At 44.7% G+C, this 14,037-nt stretch overlaps 1 protein-coding gene across 3 annotated transcripts in view; it reads right to left on the bottom strand.

The window, feature by feature from the left end:
- The window catches only part of MCTP1 (multiple C2 and transmembrane domain containing 1), a 559,099-nt gene that overhangs the window by 256,707 nt on the left and 288,355 nt on the right, over positions 1–14,037 (bottom strand). For all 3 annotated transcript variants that reach the window (XM_059725021.1, XM_059725023.1, XM_059725022.1), the window contains exons 3-5: positions 6,988–7,130; positions 760–839; positions 78–186 (exon numbers count right to left, since the gene is read on the bottom strand). In XM_059725021.1, the coding sequence (XP_059581004.1) occupies positions 78–186; positions 760–839; positions 6,988–7,130 (332 nt within the window). The remainder of the gene's footprint in view (positions 1–77; positions 187–759; positions 840–6,987; positions 7,131–14,037) is intronic.

Below are 14,037 nucleotides of genomic sequence, written 5' to 3'. Positions count from 1 at the left end.
CACAACCATCTATCTGATCATGGAACATTTACAGTGAGAACAAGGTAACACTTACTTGTTGAAATACTAAAACTTACCACTTCCCTTTGTTCTTCTCTTGGAGCCATTAGTACTGATAGTAATATAGTTCCCATATCATGGTCAGGATAATGAGTATCCTTTAGACTCAGGGTAACATCTGTTGGTCTAAGAAACCAAAAGATAAGTATTTATTTTGCATTTCAGGCACTGATTTAATCAAGTTTCTGAAGACTTTGACAACACGTTCTCCATTTTGCATCAAGTAACTTGAAAATAAAACTAAAAGTAAATTACGTCATGAACGTGGTGTCTGTTCTTAACCACAGCAGTCTAAATGCATTTGACACATCATGCTTTCAAAATAGCTGTACATAGTAAAGTAATTAAATATTAATTGTAAAAATTATTTCAATTAAAGCAGAAAAATAACAATATAAAGTTCTGCTCTTGGCCAAAAAATTGGTACAAATCTAAGCACAATAATGGCTAAAGTCTTGGCTAGCCAACGGGTATAAACAACTACATCCATCTGTAGGTATTTAGACAAATGTGCTGTCACTCAGTCAAGCATTATTTATAATATAAGTAAAACTGCCTTCTAGCTCAAGGGGCACCGACTAGTTATTTCTAAGCATAATGTTGCAAATTCTATTTTGGACTCCACAAGTATGATTGTTATCAAACAATCTAGAGTACTGTACATTTCTGACCCCAAGGATCTTTGCATGTCTGCCATACCTGTTTAATTCTAATGCAGCAAGATCCAAAAAGGCGGAGCCAATGAAGTCATCTTGAAGCCCAAAGTCATAATCAAAGACCTAAAATGTACAAGAGATTAAAATATTTATTATTATAAAACTCTATTGAAACTTTCCTAATAAATGTTTCTTGATAGCCTCTTTTCACATGAACAATACTAACATTTTATTAACAGACCAAGCAATTAAAAAAAATAACAACATGGAGACTGAACAGGAGTAATAGGTGTGAGGCCTCCTTTACACATTACAAGTATCGTGCAATTAACTAGCTAATTGTATAATTACCTTGAAACCAGCTACATGTGCAAAGTACCTGTCACACCATAAAAAGTTCCAACCAGCTATATAGTTAGATCTCAAAAATGTTTTTTAACTTTATAGCTGGTTGCTATCAAGTTTTAATTGTATAGCAGGGTCTCCCCTGAAGCTGGGAGCCCCATCAGCTGACCAGGCTCCCAGCAGCAAGGATGCACCATGCCAGCAAGGACATGGAGGGGTCTCTTAGCCCCAGCAGCTGCCAGCTCTGAGTCCTGGCAGCACCCTGCAGCTGCCAGGACCCAGAGTCCTACAACTCCAGATGCTGGATCCCAGCAGCATGCCTCCCAGTGCCAGGACCCAGCTGGATCCCGGCAGCTGCAGGGTGTGGACGTGATCTCCTAGCCCTGGCGGTGCATGAAACACTGGGGGCTGAAAAATTGCAGCAACTGTGGTCTCCCAGGTCTGGGAGTTTCAGTTCCACCTATGGCTGGGAGACCACAGTTACTTTGATCTTTTAGCCCCAGAGGTTTCATGCAGCCCCAAAGCTGGGAGACTATGGCAGCTGCAGTCTCCCAGTCCCGGGGGTTTCACACAGCCTTGAGGCTGGGAGATTATAGCAGCTACAATCTCCCAGCCCCAAGGGTTTCACACAGCCCTGAGGCTGTAAAGATCATAGCAGCTGTGATCTGTCAGTCCCAGGGGGTTTTGCACAGCCCCAAGGCTGAGAGATCACAGCAGCTGCATCTCCAGGCTACAGGAGTGCATGGGGTACCCCCATGGCTGGGAGCCCCTCAGCTGAGGGGATCGCATGTTAGATCCCATTGCGCATGTAGAGGGGCCCTAAGAGACAGAAAATAAATCCTGGATTTATCTTCTAGTTTATGAATTATCCTTAAATTGTATATTGATTAACTCTACAAAATACAAGCAGGAGGGTGGGATACAGCTGTAAGAAGGAAATGAGCTGTGATGCCAGTATAAATATTAAATGATAAAAATAAACCTATAACACTACAGTTTTTCAAGATTGTTTAAACTATTTTAAAATTTATAAACTGAAACAATCATTTAAGTGATTTATGGAAGGGGATTCTATCATTATAAAAACTGATACTTGAGTACATGGTAGCTGGTGACTGTCTTTTATATCTAGTAAGATCATGACATCTCAAAAAGCATCAAGACAAACTTGTAGAAAACTGGAATGGAATCTTTGGCCTTTGTACCAGACTTATATGAAAGACTGGGGATAGATTATAACCCCTTCCTGTATTAAAGGCAGAAAGAAGGAAGGTTTTTGGTGAAAAAATAACAAAGGAAAATGAAACACAGCAGAACACAATTCTGGTAGGTTACACAAACCAAAATGTAGGAAAAAGCCAAGTCCAAACCTTTTCTTGTCAATATAAGTTTCAACAAAAATGTTGGCAGGAGGACTTTTTTAAGAGAGCGAGATGTTCCAAGATGACCAATACCCTAGTAATGCATTTAGCTTTGATACAGGAAACCTAATTTCAAGACACTGCTCTGCCTTATTTGGACCGTTAGACTAGAGTCTCTTTCTCTCTGGGCATGGGCACACAACTAGCATGGGGTAAGTGAGGGAAGAAACTTAAAGCCCAGGAGCTTCCATGTACCAAGGGGGATAAGAGCACACAAATAGTCATGGGCAGATCTAGGATTTTATAAAGGGGTGTATGGGAGCATCCAGTGGTACTGCAAGGGTGGATGCATCTCCTGCTCCCAGGTTCCCCACACGGGGTGGGCATACCCAGAAGCAGAAGCAGCAGTAGGGACTAAGTAAGTCAGAAGGGGAGGGGGAAAGGAGGGGATGTGCGGGGGGCAGATCAACTCCCCCCGCAGTGAGGGAGGAGGCAGGGGCAGGCGCTGCCTAGCCGGGGTGCAGGGGGGGTCGCAAGACAGAGCCACGGCTTGTGGGGTGGGGGTGGCTCCTGCTGCTGCTTGCACCCCGGGAGGGCGGGGGCAGGGGGGGCATGTGCCCCTGGATCTGCACAGCATGGGGTGGGCTGCAGCTGCAGGGTGGAGCCAGAGCTGGGACTGCATGCCTCTTCTCACTGGGGGCTGTGCTCGGAGTGGGCTCTGGCAGCACTGGGAAGAGGATGCAGCTACCCCAAATTTCACTAGACCTCTGCTCCCAGCCCCGCGCCACCGCCTAGCACAGCCGCGGCTTTTCCCAGTGCTTGGGTGGAGGTGAGGCACCGGGCAGCGCAGGGCTGGGAGTGGAGCTGTGGCAAATTTTGGGGTGGCTTCAGCCTCCTCCTAGCACCACCAGACCCCACTCTTAGCCCAGCCCCTGGTAAGAAAAGTGCACGCAGTGCTGGCTTTGACTCCACCCTGTAGCTGCAGCCTGCCCCATTCCAGGCAGATCGGGGGGCACATGCCCCCCACCCTCCCGGGGTGCAAGCAGCAGTGGGAGCTGCCCCCACCCCATGAACCATGCCTCCCTCCCATGCCCCCTGCCTAGGCAGCACCTGTCCCTGCCCCCTCCCTCACTGTAGGGGGCACTGATCTGTCCCCCCCATGGCCCTTCCCTCCCCACTCCCCTTCCACCACACTGGGCTTACCATGTGATGGCAGCTGTACTGGATATCGAATCGGTATTGGCTGATATGCCTCCTTAAATATCGGCTATTGGTATTGGCCCCTAAAATCTCTATCGGTGCACCCCTTATCTTTCCCCTCCCTTCCCCTCTGTTTTCAGCAACACATCCTCTCCTCTCCAGCCCCCCTCTCCCGCCTGCCACTGCCACTGCTCCTGGCTACACCTGTGGCAGGATAGGAGGGAGGCTTCTGCCCTGAGCTGAGGAGAGAACTGGAATCAGCTAAGGACAGCAACATGGATTCCCTTTCGTAAGCGCCTGGTCCCATGTTGGCAGGGAACACCAGGGGGGACTGAGCAGGGAGAAAGAACCCACCATGTGCTGCTATCCCTGGCTGGAGAGGGGCAGGATCAGCTATATACCTTCTCTGTTGACACCAGATCAGCATAGACAGCAACAGCAGCAGCCATGGGAGAAGGAGATGTGAGGGAACAGGACATGCCATGGAGAGGAAAATGGGAAGGATTGGGGATTCTTACTTCCTTCAGGGACTTGAAAAAAAGTCTCCAACTTCTGTTCCTGTGGTGTTGACTGAAAAGGTGTGGGGGTGCATGCATGCCACTGAGTCCCCTCTGAATCTGCCTGTGTAGACTGCTACTGAAGAGTAGATTAGTTAGTGCAGTTTACCTTACAAGAACTGATTTATGTACCGATGCCCTCAACCTCTCTTGCTCAAACTATTCCAGTTTGTATAAATAATTAGATATTAATTGGGCTGCAGGCCAATGCACATTGATTCTATATCCCAGTGGTTAGGGGCATCCTCATGGGAAATCAGGATACATTTATTCTACATTGAAATCAGATGAAACAGGGATTTGAAACTACATCTCAAATATTCATAACCACTGGTTTCTTAGCTATTCTGGGTGAGTTTCTCATGATTAATGTCTTGTTTCCATTCTACCTCAGACTGAAAACTAATTTCAAAACCTTGACATTTTTCACGAAATAAAATTCTTTTTTCCTGACTATCTTTATCAGTGCTGGCACCCTTACTCATATCAACACCGGTAGATATCTAGTTCTCTATGTAAAGGTGGCAGAATTAGACCACAGAGTAAAAAAAACTTAATTACGTGATATACTATAGAAGAGTGTAAATAACATGTATAATCAGAGTCTGATGTGCTAACAAATTATTTTTCATATCGGAAACATATTATTCTTAGACATATTCAAGTTCAAATTATAGGTCACAGTTAAATAATTATGGGAAAGCTTTCAGACATGCCTATCTGAACACCATAAAACTTATTCCTCTCCCTTTGTGTATATTGGATAAAATATTACTTGACAAAAGTTTAATTTACTCGGCTGAAAAAACACATTGGCAAAGGTTTAGTTAAAAGTTTTCAAATAAATGTTTATTTCCTGTGTTTAACTATATCTAACACCATTCTTCCCCTGCAACTTTTATAAGCTCTCTCATAAAACTTAGATCTTGCAGTTGAATAACTTAGAGATAAAATAAGAGTTTTAGCATAAAATAACAAGATGGAATCCTTTTTAAATAAACTTTTGCAGCTACGCTATTTAATCATGTCCTGAACTGTAGTACGTGAGTTATACACAGTACTAAAAAACTGAGAAGTTTTGTTCAAAGTCCAAATGGTGGCCACACTATGCTAATCAGTACAGTTTCTCTTGACTAATCAAAATACTTATTTCTGAGACCTTATTTATAACCTGATACCTTGGAAGAGGATCAGTAATTCTTTATGCAAAACTGTCCAAAACAAGAATCAGTTTATTTAAATGTGTTCCCTTGATGCTACTTCTCTTCCTTGCATCAAAATAACTGCAATAATTAATTCTGAGTCTCTAACAGTGACAGTGAAGTACCAGTGGAGAATTACATTTAATTTGAACAGCTTCTGACACTAATCGCACTCCTTTGTCTGTGCAGAATCACATCATTTAACTGACAGCGTCTGTTACTGCAGAGACGGTTCTAAAAAAGGTTTAGGTGGATCTTGATTCTGGACCTTGATCCTGAAGTATTTCAGTTATTTTCACTGGCCACATGCAGACATTCAGTTTCTCCTGGGAGAGTTGCTGCTGTCTCAGGAGAAACTACCAATGTTCAGGATTTTTCTGCCAGAGCAAAAAATGACCACTGCAGGAGAAAAATAAACTGGGAACAACCAGGATTAAATCACTCCTGGGAGAGTTTCTGCTGGGAGAGCAAAAGTCCGTACAAATTACCTCTCTGAGAGAAACTACAACACAATCCTCCAGCATCCCAGGGTACTTTGCTTTCCTCTCCCTGCCCCGCCGGGCGATAGTGTATTGACTCTACTATTCCAGCCCGGCAGGGAGCAGAACACCCCCTCTTCACAATTCTATATTATGTTTCAGGAAGACAGGCTGACTCTGAGCAGTCTGATTCAGCCAATAAAGGCTTCCTGTGCACCACTGCCATCTGTTGCCAGGCAGAGTGAGAGAGCCTGAGGTGTGTGCACAGGGGGCCCTGGCTGCACAGCATCAACACTGCAACCTCTCTGCTCTTCAAGGGATGAGCATTCAAATGTTCAGTTTAGAAAATGGATCTCTTTTTAGTAATTGGATTATCCTAACTCACAAGATACCAAACATGCTCCCATCAGAGATAGACAGAAGAAAACACTGCAAAACATATGTAACAAATACACCTTATTCAGTAATGAAGATAAAGAACAATGTGAAAACTTGAAGCATCTTGTGGGATTAGGATCAAAATACCCTTCAGAAAAGAATTGTTTGGCAATATGACAGGATAGTGCTTAATATAAAAGCCATGTTCTCTCCAGCTATGTTGCTGTAAACAGCAAACAAGAGAGACACTGCCAACAAAAAAACCCCTCTCATATTTAGCTCATCTTATTTTACAAATAACACCAATTATTTTATTTTAAACAATTTTATACTAATTTACTTTTGCCTATACTTTGTGCTACTGGTATTTATTTCCTTATTTTATATATCACACACAGCCTGGGTAAGAAAAATAGACTCTCTTTTGTTCCTAGTCAATTTTACTTTCTGGCCCTCCTGCACTAGCAAAACATTGTCTGAATTAACCACCCTGAAAAGATGTATTTAAATTTTAAAGCTTGATCTCACCAATATAAGCATACATATATTCATCTCAGATTTTATTACTCCCTTTACCACTGTTTTGTTAAAAAGTTCATTTAAGACTAAAAGTTAGTTGACAGTGCCCCCTTAGAAATGCAGAATTGCATTATAATTTTTCAAAGGTACAATACTATAGTAGGTAGAACCAATAAATAAGACTTCTAACTTGTGATTCTACAGAGAGAAAAAAAAAATAAATGGCTCACCTTTATATATAAAGGCTCCCTAAGATGATCAACAAGAATGCAAGTTTTTTCCTCCCACACAGGATTGAGGTTCTTGTGTATTGTTTTACTTCTAAACACTTCTTTTCCTCCAATTTTAAACTTGACATATGGATCGCTGGTCCCTGTTAAAGAGAGACACATTGATCCAAATTAAATGTGTCCCTTTTGTGTGCACAGGAAATTCGATTACCCTAAAAAGAATACAATATCACTGATGATATGAATTTTTAGCTAAAAGTAAACAGAATTGATAGAGAAAAAAATAAAATTATAAAATTATCATCTTTGTTTAGTCACTTTAAACTTTTATTTTACACAGTGCAATTACTTAAAACAGGAATACTGCCTTTCTTTAACAAATCCATAGCACCAATATCCTTAAGTGCATGCCTATGTGGCCTCCCTGGTGTTTGAAATCCAAAGTTAAGGTCCAGAAGCAAAATCCTGAATCCTGAGTTTATTGGGAGCTTTGCCACTTGCCCTTGATTCATTCATCTAGTATTCGTTCATTTTCAATTAACTATGTATTTAAATAGCGTTATGCTTTATGTGTATGTTATTGTTCTTTTAACCTTCCTATCTTAATCTTACCGCCTGAATCAAAGTGCATTCCACCATGAAAGTTTATACCAGTATTTTTTACATTAAAAAATATCCAGTTCAACTTCCTGCTTGGAAGAAAATATTCATAAACTTCTAAACCAGTAAACATTATGATAGCCTTTATGCAATAATTGAAAGCAATTTGATTGGGACAATTAAGGGTGAAATACTGGCCCAGTAAAATAAGAGGGCAGAGCTCCTATTGACTTCATTATGCCCATATTTTAATTTTTACTGTGGAGTATTTTTCTTTCAGTACTATGAATAAGTAGATCTGGCACTTACAGCCCCACTTCCTGCCTCCAACTACTCTCACAAAATAATAACAACCCATACTCAGGGGTTGATTCAGAGGGTTGTGGTCCCCACCTTTTAAACCATGCTGAGCACCTGGGGACTTTATGTCTCCAAAGTAGGTAGGAATCCCTACTTCTCAGCATCCTTTTCCTTCACCTCTGTGCCTAATAGTACCTTTTCATCCCTCCCAATTCCTCCCCTGCCCCACCTGCCACTGCTGCATCCCCCAGCTGACCTGGAGACAGGGGGTCCGAAGCTACTCCAGCAAGGTTGCACAGGGAGCCAGGCTCAGATGGGAACAGTAGCAGTAGCCACAGTGGGCAGGTTCCCCCTTTCTCCCCACTTACCAGCCTCAGAACAGATGCAGGGAGGGGGACTGGAGTGCGGTAGGAGGCCAGAACAGCAGTGGAGGTGGGCAGGTCTCCATGTGCCCAGAGGCGTAAGTACAAAGGATTGGGAGGGGAGGGGAGTGGGGTGGGGAGGGGAATGGAAAGGAAGGAGAGAGAAGGTGCTGCTGAGTATGCAGGAGAAGGGAAGGGGTGTCAAGTGCAGGGGAACGGGATGATTCTTACCTGATTTGGGGACTTAAAAAAAAAAAAGTCCCCAGTTGCTGCTCCTGTGAAATGGTCTGCCCCCCAGTGGGTGGGGAGGTTGGGAGCGGGGTCATGCCACCACCTCAGCAATGCCCATATGCCTATATTTAAAGTCTTGGATCCACTTCTACCCATATTCCTACACAGACACATACCCATACTTGCTGGGTTAGGATCAGTATATCAGCGCATCTCTCCCTTTCCCTGGAAATATCCAAATTCCTACAAGTATAATTTATGCTACATGCACATCATTCTCACAAGATATATACATGCTCCTATAGCACTGGGCTCAGGCATTCTTAGAAAGGGACCTAATTAGAAAATTACCAGCAGTTTGGGATGGCATGCTTATGTTATGTGTAGTTTTATATTTTTAAAATGTTGCTAAGGTTACTTTTGCTGGGGAGAAAATCCACATGAAGGTAACAAGAGACATGTGCACGCATGCATGGACAAAGTCAATCTAGTTTTGTCTATATAACAGTGTCAGGATGAGGCTGAGGTGCCTGAGCTAACTAAACAGAACAGTCTTGACCAATATCAACATGGTCAAATAGTTATAAACTCCTGCAAGACTTTTTAAGGCTGGACATAAGGAAGAATTTCTTCACTGTCCGAGCCCCCAAGCGCTGGAATAGCCTGCCACCGGAGGTGGTTCAAGCACTTACATTGAACGCCTTCAAGAGAAATTTGGATGCTTATCTTGCTGGGATCCTATGACCCCAGCTGACTTCCTGCCCCTGGGGCAGAGGGATGGACTCGATGATCTTCCGAGGTCTCTTCCAGCCCTAATGTCTATGAAATCTATGAAATATAGTTTGGTCAGACCTCCCTGTACGAGCAATTAGGTTTTTTTACTGGATTAGTTGTCAGGATTATTTGTTGATAGCATTGACTACACTGACCAATTAACTGTCATATAAGAAATGTTGTGTCACAACCCAAAGTTGTGATTTTTTGTTTGTGTGTGCTTCGGCACTGCTAAATTATGTTCCCGTTAAATTGCAGCTTCCTTGCACGGTGGAGTTCTCTGCTGCAGAAGAGAACCCTGGTGCAACGGAGAATTTCCCACCAATTTGTAGCTTTCTTTGCATGGTGCATTTCTTTTGCATCTCAGAAATGCACGGTGCAAAGGAGTTCCCGCCATTTGTATGAAGATTCGTGCCACGTTATTGGCTGATTCTAATACATGCACACGTGGCGGCTAGCGATTGGGTTGCTAGCCGTATAAAGAGCTTGGGTGATTTCCGCCCAAGTTGGAAGACTCCATGAACATCAGGAGGAGGAGACTTCGCACTGTGTGAAGATCTCTAAGTGCTGCGGATCCTTACAGACCCAACGCATTTCTTAAAAAGGCAACAGAGGTCTAAACAGACTCTGGCCTCTCCCCGTCGCCAGGCGCAATCCTAGATGTATCCCTTTCCTGCATATTAAAGATTCGAACCCATGGAGCTTTAACAACTCCGGGGCCAAAGAACCAAACCCACGGAGCTTTGACAACTCCGTGGGAAAGAAATTACCAAACCCGCGGAGATTTAACAACTCCGAGGCCAAAGAACCGAATTTGTCGTAGTCCTCCAATGAGGATTTAAGCGGAGCTGCACCTGGAAACTGTCCAGCCTACACTGCGACCATCTTGGGTGTGAGTAAATAATCTTTAAATCAACCACTACGTGTCCGTGACTAATTCTAGCTCGCCCCCAGTCTTCTCCGACCCCGCGTGCCCGGGCTGCTGGCCACGACCCGCGTGCGCAAAGACGGGCCCGGCTCACCCCCAGCCCGCACATAGCAACGAGGATGGCATCAGGAGAAGACACATTAGAGCTAGAATTGGTTAAGAACTGCCCTTGGCATGATAACCAACGCCAAGTGAAAAGCTTTGAAGAATTGGAAGCGCATATCGCTTACCACCAGGCGGGCGGAACGGGTGAAAGATTTGTCAGCGGACACCTGTCGCTAAAGGGAGAAGAGAGAGTCTCTGAAGACGGAGCCCTGAAAGAGAGGGAAGTGTATTTGCTCCCCGCGGCATTCAGGTGTATAATGAGAGACGAGCGGGTCCTGTTCAGGCCCCTTGATATCGTGTCCCTCGCCGGACCCAACCCGGCGGGTGAAACGAACCCGACCTTCACCCGGGAGTGTGCCCAATGCCTACGATATGCTCGGGAGAGTGAAGAACCGGTGCCAATCGGCCGGTTCCCTCCTCTCATGGCGGCTAGATTAAGGGGTTGCAAGTTACCATCTGAGCTCCGCGAAGACCTGGAAGCGGAGGAACGAGCCGCAGATGAGAGGGTGGCCCTGTGGTACGACAAGGGGGGAGAATGTAGTGCAACTTTTCGTACTGTAATGAATCTAATGCATAAGAATTTAAGTCTGAAAGCCCAGCTGCAGATGGCTATCCAAGCGGTCAAAGAAGTGGCTGAGAGAAAGGAGCCTGAAACGCCAGTCCAAGATGGCGCCGAGCAAGAGGGAGACCGCGTGGAAGAACCGGAAAAGAAGGGTGGAGCTTCTAACGAACCCGCGAGAGTTCGGTCAGCGACTCCGCCCATCGACGCAGCGTCGTCGCCAGCAACCCCGCCTAGCGACGCAGCGACGCCCCTACCGACCACGCCTTCCTGCCGATGAAGGAGAGAGTCAAGCGGAGGAGTGCATCCGCCCTTCCTGCCTGAAGCAGCAACAGCGACAGTGACTCCCACGGCAGCAGTTCAGCCTATAACAACATCAACTCCCGAAAGAGCAGCTTGCCCTACAACAACGACTAATCGAATTGCTACTGCCTACTATGCTCGCACCAGAGCTGAGTTGCAGGATTTATGTAGAGCACCAAGAATCCAGCCTGAAGAGACCCCAGCTGTATGGTTGGGACGTTTGGTCATGGAACTTGGATCCAACCTGCTGAACCAGGAAGAAGCAAGACTTCCTAGTTAGACAAGCTTCGTGGAGTAGAGGGCATGTCACTGATATCAACATGATAACGGTCAACGTTCACTGGCCTATTCCACTGCCAGCACTTGTTGCAGGACTGATTAGTCAAAAAGCCCACATATGGCATGCAGGACGGCCAGAATATACCGGCGCAGAGCATCTTATGCTAGCAATCATCAGCGTCTCGTACTGTGCCTGGAACCCGAGAGCATGTGCGCTGGGACTACCATCACTCCAGCGAATAAGACCATGGCCTCACCGTCATCTACGAGATCCTGGAACCGTTCCAGTAACCGTTCACAGCCTAGACTGTTGCCTCGAGATTTATGGGCGAAAAAACATCGTCGTCCTTCGAATTCTGCTCAGTCCAATGGTGAACCAACCTGTAAGTAATCTTCTTTGTCAGTTGCATCCTGATGGAGCCAAGACTGTCTCTTGATCGGGACTGTCGACACCCGACCGGACTTCAAGGCACCAGACGTCGTGAATCCAATCTTCCACCACTGCCACCGAGAACCCTAGAGAAGCGATACAAGTTTGGATTTCTCCTTCAGCGTTCCGGACTCAACAAGCGGCAGCTTCGGATTTTAGGGGACGCAGGTCAATGGCAATTGGCCTATGAGTTAGGTTTTCGTTATTTAGAAGAGCCAGATGATGGATCCTCAACGATTTCATCCAATTGAGAATATGAGCCATAAAAATTGTGTAAATCTGTTGAATAAGATCATTAATCTATTTTTTCAGAGTTTTCTGTTTACGGATCCGAGATTCAGAGTGCGTGGCAAAGAGGAGCCCTAAGAGGGATGACATCACCGAAAGAAGTGAGGGCCTGACGTATGACTTCACCATGACGCCCACTGAAGCCCTGATCATGCAGTTTTGTTATGAATCAGATTATGTGTTTGTGTTGATTATTGTTTCTTGATTATCATGTAACTCAATCCCAGGACAGCGAATTTTATGTTTGTTTATTTGTTTGTTTGCTTATCTGTTCATTTGACGACTCACGACAAGGTTCTAGAGTGATGAGTGTATAGCATAATTTAGCTATGCTCTCAGCAAGGGGGGATGTCACAACCCAAAGTTGTGATTTTTTTCTGTGTGCTTCGGCACTGCTAAATTATGTTCCCGTTAAATTGCAGCTTCCTTGCACGGTGGAGTTCTCTGCTGCAGAAGAGAACCCTGGTGCAACGGAGAATTTCCCGCCAATTTGTAGCTTTCTTTGCAGGGTGCATTTCTTTTGCATCTCAGAAATGCACGGTGCAAAGGAGTTCCCGCCATTTGTATGAAGATTCGTGCCACGTTATTGGCCGATTCTAATACATGCACACGTGGCGGCTAGCGATTGGCTTGCTAGCCGTATAAAGAGCTTGGGTGATTTCCGCCCAAGTTGGAGGACTCCACGAACATCAGGAGGAGGAGACTTCGTGCTGTGTGAAGATCTTTAAGCGCTGTGGATCCTTACAGACCCAACGCATTTCTGAAGAAGGCAACAGAGGTCTAAACAGCCTCTGGCCTCTCCCCGTTGCCGAGCGCAATCCTAGACGTATCCCTTTCCTGCATATTAAAGATTCGAACCCACGGAGCTTTAACAACTCCAGGGCCAAAGAACCGAACCCACGGAGCTTTGACAACTCCATGGGAAAGAAATTACCAAACCTGCGGAGCCTTAAAAACTGTGAGGCCAAAGAACCGAATTTGTCGTAGTCCTCCAATGAGGATTTAAGCGGAGCTGCACCTGGAAACTGTCCAGCCTACACCGCGACCATCTTGGGTGTAAGTAAATAATCTTTAAATCAACCACTATGCGTCCGTGAATAATTCTAGCTCACCCCCGATCTTCTCCGACCCCGCATGCCCGGGCTGCTGGCCACAGCCCGCGTGCGCAAAGACGGGCCCGGCTCGCCCCCAGCCCGCACATGTTGTACTGTCTGCTTCTCAAACTGATGTTGACTAAGTCCCCTCCCTTTCAAAGGAAGGACTCAAAATAGCATGAGCACTACCAATACTTTATTCTAACAAAGTACTGCCAGTGTGGACACAGCTAAACTAGCCAAGTTGTACTTTGTATCAGTATATAATAAAAATACTCCCCATGAACAAAACAACTACATTGGTCAAAGTGTAGTTTTGCTAGCATAGCTGCATTTACACTTAGAACTTACTGCTGGCACAGCCATGCCAGTCGCACCTCTTCAAAATCCAGATTAACATAGGGATGCAAACATAAATCTGTTATATAGACACAGACTAAATCATTCTGGGTGCTAGCTCTTTTCTGGTATCTTTTACACAGTATCACTGAGAGACTTCAAAGGCTATTTTAGGAAACTATTGTGGACGCCAGTTGTCAAAGGTGATATCTCATTAATATATACATTCTGAATAGTGGCAATTGCACTGTGCTAAATTCCTGTTTTGATGGTACTATGAAGTAGCGTTTAAATGTAGAGTTCACAAAGCAAACATTGTTTTTCCTATATATATGCTAATTAAAAAAGTATTACAACTATTTTGAAACGTGAAGACTAGAAAGTGTGTGTTAAATGCCAAAAAGTACTAAATAGCGTTTTGTTTTCACTTGCTCTTTAAAAGTTAAATTAATTTTAAT

Source organism: Alligator mississippiensis, chromosome 3 (assembly GCF_030867095.1).
Source record: "Alligator mississippiensis isolate rAllMis1 chromosome 3, rAllMis1, whole genome shotgun sequence".
Classification (NCBI taxonomy): Eukaryota; Metazoa; Chordata; order Crocodylia; family Alligatoridae; genus Alligator; species Alligator mississippiensis.
This window is presented reverse-complemented; position numbering and strand designations above follow the sequence as displayed.